This window comes from Rhinolophus hipposideros (genome assembly GCF_964194185.1).
Source record: "Rhinolophus hipposideros genome assembly, chromosome: 6".
NCBI classification, from domain to species: domain Eukaryota; kingdom Metazoa; phylum Chordata; class Mammalia; order Chiroptera; family Rhinolophidae; genus Rhinolophus; species Rhinolophus hipposideros.
The window spans coordinates 80,405,946-80,429,781 of NC_138052.1; the positions used below are offsets into that span (position 1 = coordinate 80,405,946).

Below are 23,836 nucleotides of genomic sequence, written 5' to 3' on the forward strand. Positions count from 1 at the left end.
AACTGAAAGTTTTTAGGATAGCCTTTATCATGTCAAAGAAGTTCCTTGCTATTGCTGCAAATTTTTATCATGAATTAATACTGAATTATATCAAATGCTTTTTCTGCATCTATGAAGATGATTATATGTTTTTTTCCTTCTTTAGTCTGTTAATATGGGGAATTACACTGATTTTTCCAATATTTAATGTACTTTGAATTCTTGAGATAAACCCTATTTAGTCCTGGTATGTTAATGATTTTTTATATATTTCTGGATTCTACTTGCTAAAATTTTGTTTAGAATTCTTGTATCTATGTTCATGAGGGATATTACTATACAGTTTCCTTTTATTGTAATGCCGTTGGTTTTGGTATCAGGGTAATGCTGAACTCATAATTTGTTGGGAAGTATTAACTCAATGAATTTGTTTCATCTGCTCAAATTATTGACATAAACTTGTTCATAATATTCCTGTATTATACCTCGAATGGTTAGAGGAGATTCAGTGATGTCCCATTTTCATTTCTGATATTGGGAAATTGGGTGTTCTCGCCTAGTACTGATTGATCTTGGCTAGAGGTTTATCCATTTTATTGATCTTATCACAGAAACAGCCTTCAATTTCATTGATTTTTCTCTATTATCTTTCTATCTTTCATTGATCTCTGCCTTTATCATTTTTTCCTTACTTTACACACTCTAGATTTAATTTGCTCTTCTTTTGTAACAAGAAGGGAGCTTAGTTCGAGGCCTTTCTATTTTTCTAATATAAGTACTTACTGCTATATATTTCCCTCCAAGTACCATTTCTATTCTTATTATGTTCATGTTTTCCTTTATGTTTTTAAATATATGGAGTATATTTAAAATAGCTGTTTTACCAACCTTATCTGCTATTTCAACTATTTGCTCATTTTTGGGTCTGCTTCAAGTAACTAATTTTTCTACTGATTATAGGTAATATTTTTCACATTTGTTGTTTTTTTTTTTAATAGGATGCTTGATATTGGGAATTTTACATTCGTGAGTTCTAACTTTTGTTGCATTTCTTTAAAATGTGGTTGATTTGTTCTAGTATGCTGTTACAGTTCTTGGAATCAGTTGATCCTTTTAATATTTGCTTTTACGCTTTAAGGAAGATACAGAGCATGCTTTAATGTAAACCCTAATTTATTCCCAGTAATATGATACTAATCTGATAACTTTGCTCAATGCCCCGAGTATTACAAAAATCATTCCCCACTGGCTGGTGAAAATGAACTATCCTCAACCCTGCTTAAGCTCGAGCAATTGTCTGACCTTCTGCTTTCTGGTGTTTCTTTTCCCAGTTTCAGGTAGTTTCCTGATACACATAAGAACATCACTATTTAGCCAAAGAATCGAGGGGCCCTCTGCAAAACTTCAGAACTTTTTCTGGCAGCTTCTTCCTGTCTGATACTCTGCCTTCTACACTCTAAGCACATAGGTCTCCCTGTACTCCTAAACTCAGCAAGACTGCCTCGCTCTGTTTGGGTTTGCTGTTCCTGAGCTGTGGCCTGGAAACTGCCCCCAGGAAGTAAACTGGGATAATTATAGGACTCACCACCTTTGTTTTTCTTCTCTCAGGGATCACAGTCCTGCAGTGGCTTTTGTTCAATGTATGAAAGCTATTTAATATATTTTCTTTGGTATCATAGTTGTTGAAGACAGGAGAGTAAATCTGAGCCCAAATACTTCATCATGAGTGGAAGTAAAAGTTATATTTTTAATTAGATTAAATACCAAGAAAGTGACACTAACTTTGTAAGTTTCATAACCAGTACCATTCAGGTAACTGAAATAAAGTTTCTTAAAAGTATAATTCTAAGAAGATATAATACTAACTATTCTAAAACACAGAACATAACAGTGTCAGTGTTCCCTACTATCTCAAAAGTTAACAGTCTCTTTTTTGATGTATTGTACCTCACAAAAATCCTACACTTGTAACACACACACACACACACAAACACACACACACACACACACAAAGGAAGAACTATCGGTACAATCTGTCAGAGGTACAGATACAAATTACTGACCTGAGTATTGAATTACAAATTGAAGATGCAATAAAGATAATTTGACAACCCTGAAAAATATTTAATTAAAAAGACTGTTAGCATTTACTGCTATTTTCTTCATCTGTCATTACGAGGAATTCAAAATAAGAAATGCCTGCCCCTATACTCCTAAGAGCCCCATATACCTACCCAAAAGGAAGAACAAATCAAATAGCCATAAAGAATTTTGAAGTATAAAGTAGGACTGTTTACCACAAATTCATAGGGTGTTATGAAGATAAACAGCATAATCAAGTCTTGTTCACTTATATTTTCTTGAAATATGTCACTTCAAGAGTTATCCTAGTGAAACCTATAAAACAAATTACAATAGCACTAATACGTGAGGTAAATGTTTTATTCTTTATATAGATGTATGTGTTTACATATAGAAACATGCAAAGAAACACATCTATATACAGAAAATATATTTACCATTCATCATAACACATATAAAGTCACAGAACATTATACATATATCACATTCACTTACTTTTAATAAAATTATATGCATCCACTTTCCTTTATATATTTATAATGCAAAAAATGGGAACTTGATATCTGATTTTATGTGTCAATTGCTCACAGAATTATAAATTAATCTGAAAAAAAGATGTGCACTGAAATATGCAATTGACATTTAATTTTTTATTTTGTTTTGTTTTTGGTACCCTTAAGCTATACTTTGTCTGAACTAGTGGTCTGTTATATATTGCATTAACCCTCTATATAAACAATTTTAATGTTCTTGATTCCTATTGTTATACTGCTTCCTCAAAAAAGGTTTTACCAACTCATATTCACACTACTAGTGTATAAGACAGCCATTTCACCACACTGTCAACAAGTACTTCATTAAAATAATAAATTCCCCAATAATATGCTAGTCCTGTGGTCCTCAAATTATAGCAAGGCACTTTGGGGGTGCTGAAGCAAACTTGGAGGAAGGCTATTTTAAAGTTAGATGAGCACATGATATTTTAAATATTTGAGGAAAATAATTTTGATCTGCATTTCTCTGATAGCTAGTGAAGCTGACTGAGCATTTCTTCAAACATCTGTTGGCCCTTTGTATGTGTTCTTAGGAGAAGTGTCTGTTCAGGCCCTCTACTCATTTTTCAATTGGACTGTTTGGTTTTTTTTTGTTTATGAGTTATATTAGTTCTTTAAATATTTTGGATATTAGCTCTTTATTGGAGGTGTTGTTTGCAAATATTTTCTCCCATTTGGTAAGCTGCCTGTTTGTTTCGCTGATGCTTTCTTTCGCTGTGCAGAACCTCTTTTATACGATATAGTTCCATTTTCTTATTTTTGCTTTTACTTCCCTTGGCTTTGAGGTCAAATTCATATAGTCCGCTTTAAACTCAAGGTCCATAAGTTTAGTACCCATGCTTTCTTCTATGCAATCTATTGTTTCAGGTTTTTTATTTAGGTCTTTGATCCATTTTGAGTTAATTTTGGTACATGGTAACAGGAGACTTTGGGTGGTGAACACAATGCAATACATAGATGATGTATTACAGAATTGTACACTTGAAACCAATATAATTTTACTAACCAATGTCACCCCGATAAATTTAATAAAAATTTTAAAAAATAAATAATTTTCAATACCCCTCAGCAAAAGACTTGCTCCGAGTTTCAACCCTATATCACATTACATTTCTTTCAATGACATATCTTTGTGAAGCTAGGTTTCAGCGGTTGCTGCAACACAAAGCAAGTACTATAGGAAAATAAATATGGAACAAAAAATGCAAGTGGGGGTGTCCAATATGATTCTAAGGTTTGGGAAGTTGGCAAGGCCCAGAAAGGTGTACTATCCTATTAGTAAGTAATTGTCCCGGTTTAAAAATGAAATAAAAACATTGCTTTGTCTTTCACCTCATGTATATTATTTTTTCAAATGGCTATAAAGTTGTTAAGACAGAAACACTTAAGTTATTTGGACCTGACCACTTCATAAATAAAACTGTTAGGTATTTCTATTAGGCCTCAAGGTAGTATGGAAAAACTACTGAGACATGAATCAAGAAAGTCTGCGAACCTATGCTGTAGACAATATAACAGAATTTGTAGTTTTCTTTTTAATTTGTATCAGTGAAACTGAATTTTGAACAAAAAAATTAATACATTTTGTATAACATCCTTTCAAATTACCTATTCAATGCCTTTAACTATTTATCAATTATATTCTTATTGCTATTGTCTTTCTCATTAATTTGTTCAATCTCTATTAATGCCAAAATCCTTTGATTTATTTCTTTATAAATATTTATTAATAATTTATACTTTCTTGACATTTGGGTGTTTTTAATTTTCATATGATCAAAAATGTAGGTAATCTTCCCCTTTGTGTCTTGCTTTACTGTTTTAAAATTATGCCTGAAACTAAAATTTTGAGCAATGTCCACATCTATTTTTTTTTCTAAATTTTTAGAAGGCTTAATAACTTCAGGATATGTAGTTTAGTTGTTTCCTTTCTAAAATATTCTCTTCCCACTTAAACAGTTTATTGTTTAAGTGGGAAGAGAATATTTTAGAAAGGAAACAACTTCCTACCTGAAAAGTGAGCTATTTTGCAAACAGAGCCTCGTTATAGGTAATCATGACAGCATAATTAGATGTCAAATATTACATGTTACAGCGAAATACTTCTATCTCACTAGGCAGAGTTATCCAATGACAGTTTGGAGGGGAAAATGTTAAATGTTCAAATAAATCTGTGAGCCAGTACATTTAAGGGATATTTCATAGAGTCAAAATGTACATGAGCATTTCAAAGGTTCTTTTTCATGTTTAGATTTAGTAACAAGCAAGCAAACAAAACCTGTTTAACCCAATGTTTCCCCCAAATTATTTTAAATGTGGATCTATTTAAACAACTATTACTTTCTCAAGTAAATATCTTTTTCTGTGGATGTACTTTGAGAAACACTGTACTATAATAATAAAATAGGCTCCCACTGTTGACATTAATGAACTTAACTCTTCTTTTATAGGATTTGCCAAGTGTTGTACAAGAATATATAATTCCTTTATACATTCATTTAGCATATTTCATCGAGTGTCTTTAGATGCAGTGGATAACCCTGAACAAGACAGACATCAGCCAACATTATGTATCCATTCAAATATTTCCATTTGTTTTATAATGTAATGACATTGATTTTCAAATTAATTTGATTGATTGATGCATATAAGAGGCCACAGACATCATAGAGGTGCAGAGTTATAATGCAGCAAGGATACGGTGAAGTAGGAATTTAAGACACAAGACAAACTGACATATTTGTAACTCTCGTTATTACAAACGTGCAAAACATTTATCATGAGGAACAAAAAGTAAATAGAAAAGCAAGTAAGAACTTTCGAGGCATATATAATAATCCAACTACATAAATTTTCCTTTTTGATATGATTTCATTCTTTCTTTAAATGATTTTTCTTATCTGACTTTCAAATATTATAATAACTCAGGTAAATAAGTAAGGCTTTCAAGTATTATAAGCAAGAAATTTGGATATTAAAGAGGTCCAGTAAATTTGGAAAAGCAGATAACATGCTCCAGTTATAACTTGTTTTCAAATTATAGCCCTAACATTTACCAGCTAGCTGTGTGTGAACCCTAGGTTAAGTTAAATGAGAAAATAGTTGTACCTAACTCATAGCATTTTTGTGGGGGGAAAAAAAAGCATACGGAAAACTTAAAATACTTGACAGAAAGTAAGTGCTCAATAAGTGGCATCTCTTTTCTTCCCCCATTAGCATTTGTCACCTTCTAATACACTATCCAATTTACTTATTTATTATGTTTACTGCTGATTGCCCTCTCTTCCTTCATTAGAATATAAGTTCCACAGGGCAAGATCTTTTTTTCCTTCACTGCTGTATCTCAAGTGCCTAGAAAAACACCTGCCATGTCGATACTTAAGAAATATATTGTGAATGAATTAATGTCATTTCATTATTAGAGCTATTTTAGGTTTCTTCACATGGTAACAAAGATTTTCAACTGGAAGAGGCCATCACCTATGTGTGCTATGTTTATTGTCCAGGAGTGAGTGAAAAGAGCACCCTTAATCTACATCTAATTTCACAAGAAAAACATCTAAATGTATTATTTATTTTTGTAATTAACAAATTTGAAAAACATGCATTAGCTGACCCTATAGAAATTAGAACACGTTGGTGTTTTTCTTCCCTTTCCTATTACGGATTTTTTTTAGAACAAGTACATTACACTGTAAGGCCCTCATCATTCAATTAATCAACAACATTTTTTAAAATCATGTGCCAAGCACCATTCAAGCAAATAGGGATACATCAATACATAAGATAGAGCAGGCCCATGACCTCACAGAGCTTACATTAGAAGGACAGGCGGGGGGCGGGGAGGGGGTTGCTGGAGTGGGAGGAGAGACAAGAAACATATGCATGAACAAAAAGCCAAGATAACCACAGATTCTCATTCAAGCTTTATAATACTTTAAGACAGAGATAGGAAGTCAAAGAGTTACTAGGATGATGCTTTAGTGAGGGTGCTTATAGAAGGCCACTATCTCCAAGGAGATGATATTTAAAGCAAATATCTGAAGGATAATGAGGTGACAATGCCAAGAGCTGGGGAAAGAGCTGAAGGCAGACTTCTAGGATCATCAAGACAAAATCCCAGGGGTAGAAAATAAAGGAACCCAGGGGAACAAAGAACACAGAGTGAGGGCAGTGTGGTGTATGACCGGACAGCAGAGGTCGGCAGGACTTCCATTAGCCATGAGAAGCAGTTTGATTTTATTATAAGAGCAATGGAAAACCATTCAAAGATTTTCAGCACAGGAATTACATGATTTAACTGGGGTTTTTTAATAACATTCTGGCTGCTATATGGAGAACAGAAAGGAAAGCAGGAGTAGGATGACTGAGAGCTCAGCCTCTGGAGTCAGGCAAAGCGGAGTTTCTAACCCAGCTTTTCCTAAGTATTTGGAAGTTGTATAAAAGATGCATATATAGTTATAATGGAAAGATTTTTTTTTGCCATATCAGAGCATCATTTTTTGAAAGTACTTTCACAAAGGTAGTTTATACTATTCTTAGATTTATTGTATTCTAAATTTCTGTATGTCCTCAATTATTATGGGACATTTTTGTTTATTTGTGCGTGACACAATTCTTCAGGTTTATTATGCTGAGCACTTGTGTGTGTGTGCGTGTAAAATCTAATCCAAATAATACACTGTTGACAAAATATAAATAAAGAAGTAAAGTAAAAGAATAATAACCTTCATAACATATGGGACCATACATGTGATATTTAAAACTACAGAGTATGGGGCTGTTAGGTAGCATCTCTCTGTTTGAATTTGACTCTCCTTAGTTATAAATTATGGACCTTAAAACAGTGCTTGTCACAAAATAAGAGACTATTGAATGTTACCTATTAACTCTTATTTTTATAATGAACTTACATTTATCATCTACAAAATACATATAACCACCACTGACCTTCACTAATCTTAAAAAAACTAACTTTCTGGTGAATGCAAAAACATTCAACTGAAAGCATCCGTTGATTCATTCATTCATTCATTCATTCATTCATTCAATCGACACAGTATAAGAGATGCAGATGCAAAATAAAATACAGTAAGATCTCTTGTTATATTGAATTTAGAATCTTTCATTTTTATCTATATGATTATTATCATATTTCTGTACAAGATAAAGGGATACCACTCTGATAGATGATTTGATACCTTAAATAAAAGTTTAATTATATTCTCTATGTATTTTATATGCTTATATGCCTATAGTGAATGATATATTGGTTTTTATTTACCTTGTTTGTATGGTTTTCTCCTATTTGGGAGTTTTCTTACCAGATTTGGCAAGATAGTACAGGCTGAGGAAGAATAGGCTTCCTTGACTCACATACCAGGATCAAGTAAGAAAATAAAAAGAGAGGGTGGAGGTTAGCTTAAAAAAAAAACAACAAAAAAAAAACACCTCAAAAAAATAGTGTGCTGTGCCCTTTTGGACACTGAGTGAGCAATGAAATTGGCATGCCGCCCTTCCACTTCTGCCATGGAGTTCCAAACATGCCAGGCCTGCAGACTCAGCGATGTGAAAGGGGAAATGTGAAACACCACAAGTTCAGGCTGTCCACACCAACATCCACATAGGGTGCAAAACGGTGACAGTAAATGTGGGAATGAGGGCAGTGTCTGCAGAAGATTGAGAAGAATGAACGAGAAATAGATCCACGATTCTTGCCTATTTCTTTAGAACTCCTGGGAATAGAAAAAAGTAAAGAAGAAAGTTTCCAACAGTAAACTGATCAAATAAATACTTTTGCGCCAAAATGAAGAGCTACATCAGATGAGTACGTGTTATTGAAGAAAGATTTCTTTTTAATAATTCCTTCTGGAGATACAGGTCTGGAATTTATAGAAACTTGACTACTGCTACTGGAAAATAGTCCATTTAAAATATGCTATCATGTACGTTATTTAAATTATTTAATTTCTTTTATAAGGAACACATAGGGTAAAATATATAATGATTATTTGTCTGGGAAAAAAAAAAGGTGGAAATCACATGAATTATCTTACCAGCTGACCTGACTGAAAGTGGCTTTTCCCTTGTAATCAAATTTCAATGGTCAAGGTCTTAAGTGTGTGTTTTAAGAGTTGGAAATGATGATACTAATCCCATCCCCTCTCTACAGTGTTTATTGTAAAGCATACTGTACAAAGAAAGAACCAAGGTCATCAGTATCAGGATTTGAAGGGTGAAATCAGCATAGCACCGTTATGCAAATCATGTGTGCAACTGACACAGCTTGTGTAATTATCAGGGTAATCCACCTCTATCAACCACCTCCAAGAAGGAAAGGGGTAGTAGAGGGTGGGGAAAGTTCACACTTGGGAGATCACCCAGAAAGTGGGCCAGGTGCCAGGTCTACAATCAGGTGAAAACAGTTCCTTCTCACTCGGGAAGCCTGCAGGACAAATTATACTATACTTAATGCCCCATCACTATTATGAATGAGCTGCAATAGATTCAATTTCTGAACCAGCATAATTTAATCCAATATGTCTATCATATAATGGTCCATGAATTAGTATTTTTTAAACGGATCTCTTTGGTAAATCTGGTAGAAAAGTCATGGTGATCAGGTTTTAAAATTATATCAGCATGAAAATAACTGATGATGATAAACTTTAAGCCAAGTCCTATTTTTTTTTTTTACTCGACTCATTTCACAAAATAATCAGTACTACTAATACCCAGAGGTCTATGACCTGCAGCAATTCCATGTTATACAAATCATTTTCTATGTAATATAAAGGTACTTATTTATGTACTTTTTTCTGGAAGTCACCTCAAAAAATAAAGTGAAGTAATTCTGAAGTAAACATTGAAGGGTTGGTGGAAAAATCTACGAGAAAAACAAAAGAAAGAGTAGAATGCAAGGGGAGCGACAAAGGAAAATAATTTAAATAAAACTAGATGGGAAGACAGTGTATTACTAAAGAGTGAATGATTACAAACGTTACATGTACTTTAGAATACCTTTTAGTTTAATGGAATTCCTGATCAGTCAGCAATTTAAGGAAGTGATGTGGCTGTGGTAGTGAATCCTTTGGTAAGAAATGACTACATTTGAGGGTATGTCATTCTCACGCCAGATTAACAGACTATCCCATCTCAGACTTAAAACTAGAACATTTGACAATAAGTCGTTTCTCTAACAATATGGTCAAAGGTTAGCTCTATCTCAGTCCAAGCCAGATGCTACTTTTAAACTTCATTTTTAAGAAACATGAAGATAAGGAGAAAGCTATCTCTTTTTACGAGCTTCTGTGTGAGCACCGTGTTTCCCGAAAATAATACCTAGCCAGACGATCAGCTCGAGTGCATCTTTTGGAGCAAAAATTAATATAAGATCTGATCTTATTTTTATATAATATAACACCAGGTCTAATAATATAATATAATATAATATAATATAATATAATATAATATAATACCGGGTCTTATATTAATTTTTGCTCCACAAGATGCATTAAAGCTGATGGTCCAGCTAGGTCTTATTTTCGGGGAAACACAGTATGTAGTATATATCTTAAAAATGCCTGTTGGTTGCTTTAACATTCTACTAAACGTGAATGTCCAAATATATTCAAAAGCAGAGTGAGTCATAATATTTTATTTTATAGGTATTTTCTCATTAATAGATACAGAAATAAATGAACAAAACAAACCAGAGTTAAAAAAAAAGGCAAACTTTTAAATGAGTTTGCAGCAATGTGCTATTTAACTGATAGTTTTTTTAAAAATCAGTATTAGGAACAAATATAAGCATTCAGTATTTCTGAGTTATTTTTAATGGATAAAATAAAGTCCTTGAAAAATAAGACTACAGTCCTTATATAAAAGGAATAAAAATGTACAATGAGGCAGAAGTTCTTAACAGATGGATATCTACATGGTACATCTGGTCCAGTTCCTTTTTATAGGACAAAACAGCTTTAAATTGACAATTAGACATAAAAAACAAAGTTCTTAAGCTGAAAATTGTCAAACATTGAATAGGTTATAAAGTAGTGTTGTAAAAATCAACATTCCTAAGGTGTTTGGAAATAAACTAGATTATTGTTCAGAAAAATGTAGGCTACTGACCCGAAGTTAAAAAAAGACTTTGACACTGGAAAGTTCCTCCAATAGCTATTACTCCAGGGTTATGTGATACAGATATATAGTCACGCACAGCATAACAATGTTTCAGTCAACAACGGACCACATATACGACAGTGGGTCCATAAGATTATAATGGAGCTGAAATATTCCTATCACATAGTGATGCTGTCGCCACCGTAATTTTGTAATGCAACACATTACTCATGTGTTTGTGGTGATGCAGGTGTAAACAAACCTGTGCTGTCAGTACCATGTTTCCCCAGAAATAAGCAAAAATTAATATAAGACCCAATCTCATTTCACTATAAGACCGGGTGTAATGTAATGTAATATATATAATATAATATAATACAATATATTATAATATAATATAAAATATAATAATATAATGTAATATAATACTGGGTGGGTCTTATATTAATTTTTGCTCCAAAAGATGCATTAAAGCTAATGGTCCGGCTAGGCCTTATTTTCGAGGAAACACAGTAGTATATAAGGATAACATAAAATTACAGTAGTAGGCTATACCACCTAGGTTTGCATAAGTTCACGCTATTATGTTCACACAACAACGAAATCACGTAACGACACATTTCTCAGAACGTATCCCCCGTTGTTAAGTGGTACATGACTGTATAAGGTAAACTATTTTTACAAAGTATTTTGTTTTAGGTGATATATCCAACTAAATAATTATATCATACACTAAATACTGGTTTAATTGAAAGCAAAGGTTTTACTTAGAATTTTATAGCAGGTCTTAAAATCACGAAGTAGTTCTTATTTTCTTAAAATAAGATGAACAAAAAGATCAGAAACACTGCGCTGATCTGCTTATTTAAGGATTTTTTAAATATATTTTGGTAAAATACTTTAGAGTTACTACAAACAAGCATTTTAAAAATATGCTAATGTTGAGGAATATTTGGCTTTTTAGGAATACGACAGGCAAGGAATATGTTTCTTTGAAACATCTGGATTTTTCATTTTTGAATATTCTAAAAATATTCCATCTTTATGCAATAATTTTTTGTAATATTTTGACTCCAGTACATGCCAACGGCCAAAACTGAATTTTAGATATGACATAAAAACATTTGAGACTGTGTGAAAAGCGTTCTTATTTAATATTTTCTCTTTATAATTTATACAAAGAAGTTTACAACATATATTATGTAAGTTTTCATATATTAGAAACACATACTCTTCTGTTTTAAATATTTAATTTGGGCACAGCATTAGAGTATGTGAGACATATATCTGAAATGTTAATTAGAAAAAAATATATGTAATTCTAGTTCCTCCTAGATTTAAAAGATAACAAGTATGCTGAGTATTATTTTGGTCAATAGGGATCCAGGGCTTAATTAAAACACCATTTCCCCAGTATATTGGGTATAATAAAAACAAAAGGAATAATATATAACATTTGAAGCAAACTAACCAAATTTCTAGGAATGAAAGGAATATAATCACTTGTTAAACTAAAAAAATTAAGAGATAAAACTAATTAAAAATATTTTTTGTAGCAGGAGCACTGATTGAATGATTCATCATTAAAAACTCAGAAATACTATGTTATATTATAAATTTATATAAAGCAAATTAGGTGATTTGAACGGTAAATCTTAAGATTAAGGAATAAAGATTTTAGAATAGAAACTAGTATCTTTTATTTTCTCACAACCTTATATAATGTATAAGGTTGGGCCATGTTCATAAAAGTGCAATTTACTTTCTCACCGGGCTGAAAATCTGACTATGATCTTCAGCTGATATATCGTTGATGATATATTCCAATTCCTTATTTTTCTTTCTTTCCCCTCTCCTCCCACTCTCTTTTAAAATGTCATTTAAATTTCACATGTAAAAAGATATGTTTACTTTTTGTGTTTTTCAGCCATTCATTTTGTTTTGGATGTTGCAAAGGGACAAAAGTAGAAAGAGGGTTGGGATTACTAGACATGTTTAAATTTAGCCAACATAATTGCAATGAAATAAAGGAATTCTAATGAAATGTCCAGCATCAAGGCAAATAAATTACCTCTCAGTAACCCATAACAAATGAAAATATTTTAAAAAATCAAACATGGATGATTGTACAAATAAAACTTAGATTGCATCATTTTATTTTTTATTTCTTGAATACAAAATATTTAAGAAATAGTACACAGCACTGCTAAAACCGAAGTAAGAAAGGCTATGATTTCTTCCATCATTATTTTAAGAAGTAGGAAATAAAATATAGGAGTTGACAGGAATTATCTGATACTAAAAAAAAAATTATCTGCAATTGGTCTGATATATTTCCAGAAATAATAAAATTATATTCTTAAAAAAGCATTGCTAGAAAATAAACTTTACCATGGCAAACACCGGTAAACACTCCCAAAGTATTTTTGCTCTCTAAAGGGCTCTGATTTATTATTTGTACAACTGGGCATCCTTTCAAACTTTTTAAATGTTATCAATGACTGTAATCAAAATTTAAAACATGCCATCAAATCAAACAGTCAGGGTTTTGTACACTTAAACTCATTTCTTATTCTGTTGTGAGGAGAAATTCAACGTTGTTTTAAACTTCTCCTGCTGGTTTTCAGCAAGACAAAGGGAGCTTTTTCAAAAAGTATTTATTAAAAGGGAATATATTTTGAATGAACAAACTCTGTGGAACCACAAGTGGAAAATCAGAAACTGTCTATCTTAGATTTAGGTTAGCAGATAGTAGCAGAGAGGTAATATGGGCACTGGGAAGAACATCTGAAAACTTCAACTTAAAACCTATTCCATTTTATGCAAATCTATTTTAAAAGTTAAACAAACTACAACTCTTTTACTCTTTAAGGCTTGGTCATAGTTAACTGGTCAGCAGCAAAGCCCCGGGAGAAAAGATAACACGTTGTATTTAGCATCGTGTAATATTAGTAGCACAAGGAGACTGGAAGATAAAATTAAGTGACTTGAGGAAGTCACATAGCTAGCTTGCAGTGAGCGCATTCTAAAACCTAATGTCAACCTCTTGACTTCCAGATGGTATTCTTTTTTTCTTTATCATTTGAGGTAATAATAGAGTTAAAATTTTATAGGATAATACGAGGCTGTTATCATTTATCCCATAGCAGAGTATTGATTTTGGAGTCTGAATCCAGGCTCTGCATGCGTGATCCCTTTGTGCCTCAGTCTCCTTAACTGTAAAATGGGAATTATAATAGTGAGAAGCTCCCTTTTGACTGATTGCCTTTCCATTCCTTTTGAAAAACATATTGATGGGTGAATTTCCAAAACATTGAATTCCTGGCACTCCTAGGCCCCTCTTTTGTATGTCCACATAAACACTTCCAGCAGTTGGATTTTGGAGTCACTAAGAGTCAGTTATAATTCTTGTCACACCTACTTATGCCAGCTGCACCTCTTATTATAGTTATGTAAATCATTCAAATATCTACATTCCCATGAAATAAAACTAATTTTGCCACTTAGGAAAGATGCAATAAAAGTGAGTTGATTAAAACAAAGAAAGCTAAAGAATTGGAGGTGGGCAAAGACAAAAATTAGTGAGAATATAGATATATAGAATCTCACAAAAACCTAAGTGTACAACAATACTGGGCTCCTTGTTACTAACCTACGAGATAAAAATATTTCAAAACTAAAATACAGTAATAGTATAAAGAAGTGCAGTGATAATACTATAGAACACAATAACTAAATAAAACAAAACAATGAACAGTCATTAACCAAAGTGGGGGAGGAGCAAAATACTTTCTACTAGTAATATTCATAAAAAAAACAGAAATTAGAATTAAAATCATTACATTACACTTAATGCTCTATACTAGTTATTTTAAGCACTAGTTCTTCAATTTTAGTCAATCTGTGGCATAATCTCTGTTCCGTCTCCATAGCCATTTTCACCCCTCTTTGCTCTGCTCCTACATAAAGCGAATTTCTATTGACGTCATCAACAGGGTCCTTTGTCCTCTGGCTTCTGTTTAGGGACAGTTAATGTGAGGCATCAGCAAGAGACAGGTAGGTGGAAAGAATGAGGTCAAGGTGTTTATTACTCAGCCACAGGTTTGGTGTACATATCCCTCTATGGAAGGTCAGTGTTTAGGACTGTCTCCTTCCTCTCTTCAGGCCAGTGACCTCTCCCCTCCCTTGCCTCTTCTAGTGACATCCTACTATTGCTAGCCTCAGAGTGCTTCTACTGTCCTTTGTTGGTTTCCTTTATGCCTAACCATTCTCTTGTAAATATTAGTCCTTTCATGGATGTCTCCAAATTTTCCCTATTTGAGTGTCTGGCTGCTTTCCAGTCAGGAATGTGATTGATAGTTATAGATAGCAGGAGTGGCCCAAGGCCCAAGTCAATCAAAACGCCATTTTGCCATTGGGTTGCTCATGTGAGAAGAGAACAGCATGGCCTTCTTACCGGGGAGTTAATGGAATACTGGTAATTCTAGGCATGGGCGGGAACATGATCACACAGATTCACTGGTGCCGATGCAAGGTAAGGCTTCAGGCTAAACTAACAGTGGTGGGGTGTAGTGTGAAAACTGTAGTATGACATGACTACTTCTGATGCTGCTAAGAAGGATACAAAGGAGAAAGGACAAATTGAAAGCCCTGAATGCTCAAATCAGAGCAGAAGTAAAATATCAGAAAGTTTCTCAGTCAGGTTTAAGAGTCCTTATTTACTTAAGCCTCAGGGCAAATAAGGGTGAAGGCCAACTCCAGAATCGGATTTGAAGGCTTATGGAACTGCTATGCCAAATAAAATGGGCAATACTAATATTACTGGTCTTGGTGGTGGAGTAGTGATGGGGAAAAGTTGAAACATGGGATGGTGCTATCTGATCAAATGCTGAAGAGGCTCAGAACGTTGAATCTTCAAACACTCTTGAAACGTCTTTACCAAAAACACCATCCTCCTCACTTCCCACCTTTCCATCAATGGAAATCAACATTTTCACAAATGAATATTCCCAGATAGTAAGAAGACTTTCAAAGAAGCTTCAGTTGAGGCAGGAACCCAAAGGATGGCAATTCTTTTCAGGACTCACTCCTGTTACCCTCAAGCTCAAGGCCTGATCCAGGAGGTGACAGCCTATACACTGAAAGGATGAAAAAATGTTGCCAATTTATATCAGCAGCAGTCTAGCTAGCATGTAAGGGAATGAAATGGATTGATTCGAAGGGTTTTAGAACAAGAAGATGAACTAAAATGAGATCAGGCCACATTTATCAATACATGTACATTCATCTGAGATTTGGGATTTAACATATTGTTTTGAGCAGGTGGGAATGATTGATTAATTGAATTCTTGATTGAATGCTGGCTTACATAGTAAAAAGTCGAAATGCCAGAATTTTCCTGGCAGACCCAAGTGGAAGAAGTTCAAAAGCTCAAGTAAGTAAGAATACTGGAAAGGAGCTATTACGAATCACCCTGTTCAGCCTTCCTCTACCCATCCACTGGCCAGGCCTGTGGGACACTCCCTTCACCAAAGAATTATAGTGGTGAGGAAAGAACCAGTGTGCTTGTTAACTATCTTTTCTAGGCCGTAGAGAACAATGATAGAAGCTGCAAACAGAACTGGGCTCCCTGATTTAAATGTATATAATGTGATCTCTGCGTGACAGAAGGTATGTGGTAGGAATAAATTTCAGGAAGGTTCACTTACTTTAACAAGGCATAGGAATGAGGTGACAACCAGAGCATTTTGTGCCATAGGGTGCTATGGTGATAGCTAATCGATTATGGGGTCCCCAGGAATGGAACAAATGGTTAGACTGAAAAGCTGGTAACTGACTTAGAGAGACAGGAAAAGACTAGCTTTCTTGGGCAAAATGGTGACCAACTTTGGTCACCATGGTAGGATTTGTGATCTCTTATCCACTCTCTAAACCTAAATCTATTCATAGACCCAGTCACATAAGTTTAGGTGGAGACTCAGTCACTGTCAGGAAGGGCCCTGAAACCTGGCCAAAGATTTAGAATCACCTGTGGCCATTCATGATGGTGACTGCACATTGGGAAAAGGAAAATACCAAGTCCTTCCAGAGGTTGTCAGATCTGTTAGATTAGCTCGGAATTGACATTAATCCCTGGAACCTAAAATGCCATTGTGGCCCACAGGTCAAAGTGGGGCTTACAGAGGTCAAGATATATATGGAGACATCACCCAAATCCATGTCACAGTATTGTAGGAATATATACATCTAGCAACGGGAAGAATCCTTATGTTGGTCCTCTGACCCATGGAGGAAAGGCTATGTGAAAACCAAGAACAATGCTGTCCAATGGCACTACAAGTTGTATGAAATTTTAAATTTTCTAGTAGCTACATTTTTAAAAGGTGGAATTTTAATATATTTTATTTAATAAAAAATATCATTTCAACGTGTGGCACTCTCCATATTTGGGTGCTTAATAGCCTAATTTGGCTAGTAACTGCCATATTAGAAAGCACAGCCCTAGAAATACCACCTTTCCTAAAATACTAGTAAACTAAAACTGAAAGATGTTGAGGTGGTGATTCCTACTACCTACCCAGTTAAACTGTTTGCTAGGCTCACGTAAGACCTAGATGGTTCTGTGGATGGATGCAGACTTAATCACATCACAATGCCAACTGTTGATGGTGTTCGAACTGTAGTATCTTTACTGGATCATAATAACATAGCCCCTGACACCAGGTATGAAGCTATTAACAATTTCTTGTAAAAATAATTCCTTATCAACAAAGATAATCAGAAGCAGTTTGCCTTCACATGGCAGGAACAGCATACTTTCACTATCTTACCTTAAGGTTAGGTCAACTCTCCTCTCTTTGTCATACTATAGTCCAAAGAAATCTTGTTCATCTTGACATCCCACAGAACATCAAGCTGGGACATTACATTCGTGGTATTATACTGATTGGACTTGATGAGCAGGAAGTAGTAAATACCTAAGATGCCTCGGTAAGATATATGCTAGAGGACAGGAGATGATCTCCATGAAAGTTCAGAGACTTGCAGCATTGCTGAACTGTTATGGGCCTAGTGGTCTGGGCATGTTGAAATTAATCCTCTATAGTAAATGACAGATTACTGTGCCTTGTGCCTATCATCGTGAAGAAACAGGCACGCATGTGGTGCCCTCTTTGGATTTTGGAGGAAAGCTATCCCACGTTGGGTATGCTGGTCTGACACTCAACGGAATCGGTAATCCACAAGGTGGCCAGTATTGAGAGAGGGCTGGGGCAAGAAAAGGATCTGCAGCATACCTCTGCTGTGATGAATGCTTCCTATACCTTCAGCTCTAAGATCCAGCAATGCAGTGAATTTGGGAAATGTCTGTAGCAGACAGAGATGGGGTCAATAAAAGCCTCAGAGTGCAGATTTTTTGTTTGGAGTAAAGGCATGCAATCTTCTACTAATAACTATCCTCCATTTGAAAAGCTGTTTCTACCTTGCTCTTGGACTTGGTTTAAGACTGAGTAGTGGGCCATGGGATCCCACATGAGTATGTGGCCCAAACTACACAAAATGAACCAGGTGTATCTGACTTGACATAACATTTAAAAAGATGTGCACAAGAGCAATGCATTACTAAAGGAGACTGGGACCATGCAGGTTTGGGAGGCCCAAGTAGCTAACGTCCCTGATACCTGCTATTACTGCTTCACAATCTCCCCACAACCCACAGCTGTGGCCTCATGGGGTGTCCTCAATGAACAATCCATGGGGGATGAAACTGTGTGGATGGAGCTGGTAAATGGATTGCATGATATTTGATAAGAGCTGTGACCCGTGTTACAGCTCCCCTGAGGGGGCTGGCCCCAAAATACAGGCGTGAAAGGATACCCCCAGCAGAGCTACAGACTGTACACTTGGCATGGAAGGAGAGATATGTGAGGTAACAAAACATGGCATGGCCATATGGTCAAGGCCTTGGAAGAATAAGACTGGGAGGTTGACGACAGAAGATGTGGGAGAGAGTTACGTGGATGAACGGCTCAGAACTGGTACAAAGTATGATGACCTGTGTCCCGTGTGAATTTCCTCCACTGTGGAAAAGGCTCTCAGTGATCTGGACAAGATTATCTGATGGGTGTCTCAAACCAATCAGACAATCTATGTTATGCATGTTGGTCAGATTCTTTACATAGCTACTCTGGTGCTTGCTGAAATAAGTGGCCCATGTACAAAGTGTCAGTTGGAGCAGGGATGGAAACGATGTATGGATTCAACAGCACAGACTTCAACAGCATAGACCCTCTCTATGATTGATTTCACTACCACTGCTGAGTTCACAACTTCCTAATGCTGAGACCCTGATATGGCACCATTCCCGGGGTGGGTGGCGGGGAGGGAGGGCGTTAACCTGTCAATTGGTGTCAGGCAGGTTATACTGGAATCCTTCCAATATGAAGGAGGGAGAAATTTATCCTTAAAGGAAGTAATAGATACTGGGATATAGATTTACCTCCCCTTCCTTTGATACTTTTGCAGGCTTCTCTATACATGGATTTAACAGAATGCCTTATCAATTACCACAGTATTTTTTAAAATATTGCCTTCAACCAGGAAATTCAATGGGCTCAAACATATATACTATTTTACTGGTCATATCTCCTGTCCTACCATCCAGACCTATCTGGCCAAATGCAGTGGTAAAATAGCCTACTAGTGAAGCGGTCCATGTGTATATGGTTGCCAAAGGGGAGAAGCTTGGGTGTGTTCTATAGTTCTGCAGGATATGACATATGCCTAAAGCCATCTCCTCCACAGCCTCAATGCATGAGTCTGAGAACAAGGAGGTTAAGGTAGGAGTGGCCACAGTACAAATACATCAGGTAACTACGTTAAGTTAAAGAATTTTCACTTCCTGTGCTGAAATGAATGAAATCTTGGGATGGGTGGTTCTGGAGCTCTCAGTGCCTAAGAGAATGCTTCCACGAGGGATGAGAGTTCAGGTACTGCTGTTGTACTGGAAGCTGAGACTACTCCCCGACTCTTTGGCGCACCTCAATCAAACTGCTAAACTACAGGGAGAGAAGTGGGCCATTGGTTGGTTATTTTTTTCTGAGTACTAAGATGATTTTGGGTTGTTGCTGTACGACAGGGGCAAGAACAACTATGTTTGGAACTCAGGACACCTCTTTAAAAAAAAAAAAGAAAAACTTGGTCAATAATCCTGGTTATTGGAAAACTGCAATAATCCAAGAAAGGCAGGACCACTTGATACTCAGAAATTGTAGAAATTAAGGTTTGGGTCACCCATTAGATAAAGAAAACTATCCAGCCCAGGTGCTAAAAAGAGGGTAAGGAGAAGATACTAGAATTGGTAGTGGAAGAACACTATAATGACCAATTTGAGCTTTCTGACCAATTAGAGAAGCATGGACTTTGACAGCTTTATGTTCCATCTACTATGAAGAACATAGGTGATGGCTAACATTGTAGATTCCAGTTGAAAGGATGACTGATTTGATAACATCCCTTGATTGATGAAGTAGCTAGATGACACCTCTCTCTCCCACTCATCACTCCAGTAAACTTTCTCTAATTAGCCAGTCTGAATATGCTGTTTATATATCTGCAAAAATCATGGCTTGATATACCAAACTGCAAAATCATCATGATTGCAGTTATAGGGACCATTTTTTTTTGAACCTCAAAGCAGCAATATATTTGTTTACAAAATATACAGTTTCACAGAAACAGCTTCACTTTATACACACAAACTTTACAGTTACATAGAACAATGTAAATAATGTTAAGGATCGGGCCTAGCCAAAGCCAATGGGAGTGGCCTACTTTGGAGTGACCTTTTCCCCTCCCTTCACTTCATCACCCACCAACTAGGCACCCTTAGATGGGCCATGCCTAATTTGCATAAAGAAGCTGATTGTAGCTGCCCAGCTTAATCTAACACAAAAACCAAGGTGTCTTGACTTGTTAGACATGACCCACAGGTGTAGATCTGTTAAAAGAACTAAAAGGAAATCAAGGAAACTAAAATCCGAGATGAATATCGAATGCCCTCCAGGGGCATCACCAGGCATTGAATCTTCTAAGAATATAGCAATCCCCACGTAAAGAAATGTGTACACTAAACCATGGTATTGAAAGCAACAGATTTTTATGAAGAATAAAACAGACATGGGAAGAATTTTTGCCTCAACTTTATGCAGTAGGTATGTTAAAAATCTATGTTGTATATAATCCTTGGTCAAGTCATAATACTTTAATAAGCCAGAGGTACATGGATAGCTAAAGAAATAACTGTCATGTCTTAAAAGTAACTTTCAATAAAGAATATTTTATAATAAAACCATACCACTTTAAGATCATTTTCATAGCATAATTTCAAAATAAAATACAAAATTTCATAGCTGGAAATAAGTGAATTGCATTGAATCAGGGAAGAAAGTAAACTATATACTTAAAATATTTTGTTTTAAATGTTTGCATTAATTTCATTTTTCTGTAACTGCCCCAATTTGAGTTAATGTCTAAAATAGTTGTATATACTTCACATTCGTGTCAAAAAAAACTAGGTTAAGCCTAAGGCTTATTACAGGGAAAATGTAAAGGAAGATAATGCAAGCATTAACTCAAAATCCACAGCACTCTCTAATATCATATGTAAATGTAGGTGAAAATATCACTTCTATCATATTTTCATATTAAAATGAAAATTTAATGTGTCATGGATAGATGGAGCATATAAAACTTGCTTGAGAGTATTCTATATTAATTTTTCACCTTTGACTTCTTGGTTATGGCAACTCATGTAATCAAATGAGATTAATTCAGATTTCTAATCATTCTCTTTCATGTACTATGTTCTAGCATTTTAAAAAATCAGATTTATTCCAGATTTTTGATGATAATTTATGAAGCAGAGAAAAGTTGCACAGAACATCCAGTGACTATAGTTCAAGAGTTAAAGAAACATGGGGAGTTAAAATGAAATACGACATACTCTAACAGCCAATTTTCTAATGAGCATATTTTCACATTTAAAAATAGTAATATTTGATTTCCCGCTGAGGTACCAGCCTGGGCAGTTATATCAGTCACAAAATATCACAGCTTTCATCTCCTCTATGGTAACATCAGCATGTAACTATGATATTTCACTAGATTTTTCCATTGTCCTCGATTAACTGTAATGATTCTGCTAATAATTATGTTAAAAACCATGGAAAACTTATGTAACAGCTGTTTCCTTCACTGGCTTGAAATAAGAGACTCTTCAGTTGACATTGCTCCTTTTTACCAAGTCTGTAAGTCTAAAAGGGAAGGGTCACATGCATCCTACAAGATTTATCAGTTATTCAATGTACACAAATAAAAAATATTGTCTAGCTCATTCCTAACTAGGTAACAAAGCTCTTAAGTTATTTTGTACTATTCTGCCCAAATTCTCAAATTTTAGCTTTCTTCTCAAAGAGTCTCTTATACTTACCAGAGTGGGTCCTGAGGTGTCCTGTGAGGGCGTCCCTTCTTCTACAGGCATAGCTACAGAAAGGACATTTGAACGGCTTCTCTCCAGAGTGTAACTTTATGTGTCTCAGAAGGTTGCCCTTCTGAGTAAAAGAAGCTCCACACTGGTTACAGTGGAAGGGACGTTCTCCTGTGGAAAGGAAAAGAGGTGAGAAAGACCAAGTAGGCTATGTACAAAGTGACTAATTCATCGTTAACTAGAGCCAGTGCTCTATGATGAGGAGATTCATCTCCCTCCTAAGTCTTCTAACCTCTTTCTTCCTAGAGTTTGCTTTGCTAATACAGTCTCAAACTTTACCTCAAGTGTAGTTTCCCTCTTCATATAAATTTTACAGGATTCCTGTCATTGATTCAAAAGAATAACAATGCTGTTCAATTGGTTGAACTAGGTGACACCACTTGACTGTCCTTACTGGTTGCTTTGTATATACAATATTTCAGACCTCATAATAACATTAGTAGCCAGGTATCTATAATTTCAATTTGCCAATGAAGAAATTGAGATTCAAGTATCAAAGTATGTGATTATAGTCACAGAGCTAGTAAGTAGTTGAGCTGATAATTGAATCTTGGTCAGTTTCACTATATTTTGCTCTCTTTACTGCACTATACTCTCTTTAAAAATTACATAAATTTTGAGTTGAAAGGGCCCTTTAGGCTAAGGGACCTCTCTCATTTACCTGATAATTTTCTCATAAGGGGACCAAAGAGGTTCAGTGAATGAACCAGGTTACAAAGCTCATTACCACAAAATCTCCAAATATAGCTCAGATCTCTCTCAGTTTCCCTAGTCACTAACAGTAAAACCTTTGGCAAAATTTCCTTATATAGTCAGGGAAAAGCCACGAAAATTATTCATTCAGACATTTTCTGTATATTCTTTTTGTTGTAAAAATCATTTGTTTGATAGGAAATATTTTTCCTATTATTGACATTGCTATACAACTGTTCAAACCATAATTATCAGTCTGTTGCCATCAACTAGCTGTCATCAATGTCATCAAACATGAAAACATGTAGTTGATGAAACAGTAAAATGGGCAAGTAGATCAAATGATAACATTAATCAAACCATGAAAATAATACTTTAAGTGTGTCTATCTCTAAAGATAGACATGAAATATATTATAAATTAATATATAAATAGTACAACTATATTAAAGCTCAAAATTTAGAATAAAAATAAAATTAAGAAATAATTTCCTTTTGGTAGAACTGGACCATTTCTGTACTTGAGGTGAGATGATGATTACAATTTTGATAGTTAAAAAAAATGTTTTGAACTGAATTGTCATGTTTCGTATCTTTAACTGAAACATTCATAATAATAGTGAATAATGAAACCTCAATATTTTGGGGGGACCTTTAATATAATACAAACTCAGCAATTCTTTTTATTAAAAAAAGGTAGAAAGCATAAGGAAGATAAACTGTGGTCCCTTTCTAGCAGCTGCCACTGCACATTCTATCATATAGATTTGTTATAAACTAAAGAAATTGAAAAATGGATACATCAGGTGTATCTCAAATTCTATAGTACTTGCTCATTTTGGAACTTAATGACATGCATACCA

The 23,836-nt window shown here is 34.9% G+C and overlaps 1 protein-coding gene across 18 annotated transcripts in view; it reads right to left on the reverse strand.

Annotated features, from left to right (window-relative positions):
* Positions 1-23,836, reverse strand: part of IKZF2 (IKAROS family zinc finger 2) — a 148,554-nt gene that overhangs the window by 20,676 nt on the left and 104,042 nt on the right. For all 18 annotated transcript variants that reach the window (XM_081051516.1, XM_081051517.1, XM_081051525.1 and 15 more), the window contains one exon: positions 22,225-22,392. In XM_081051516.1, the coding sequence (XP_080907642.1) occupies positions 22,225-22,392 (168 nt within the window). The remainder of the gene's footprint in view (positions 1-22,224; positions 22,393-23,836) is intronic.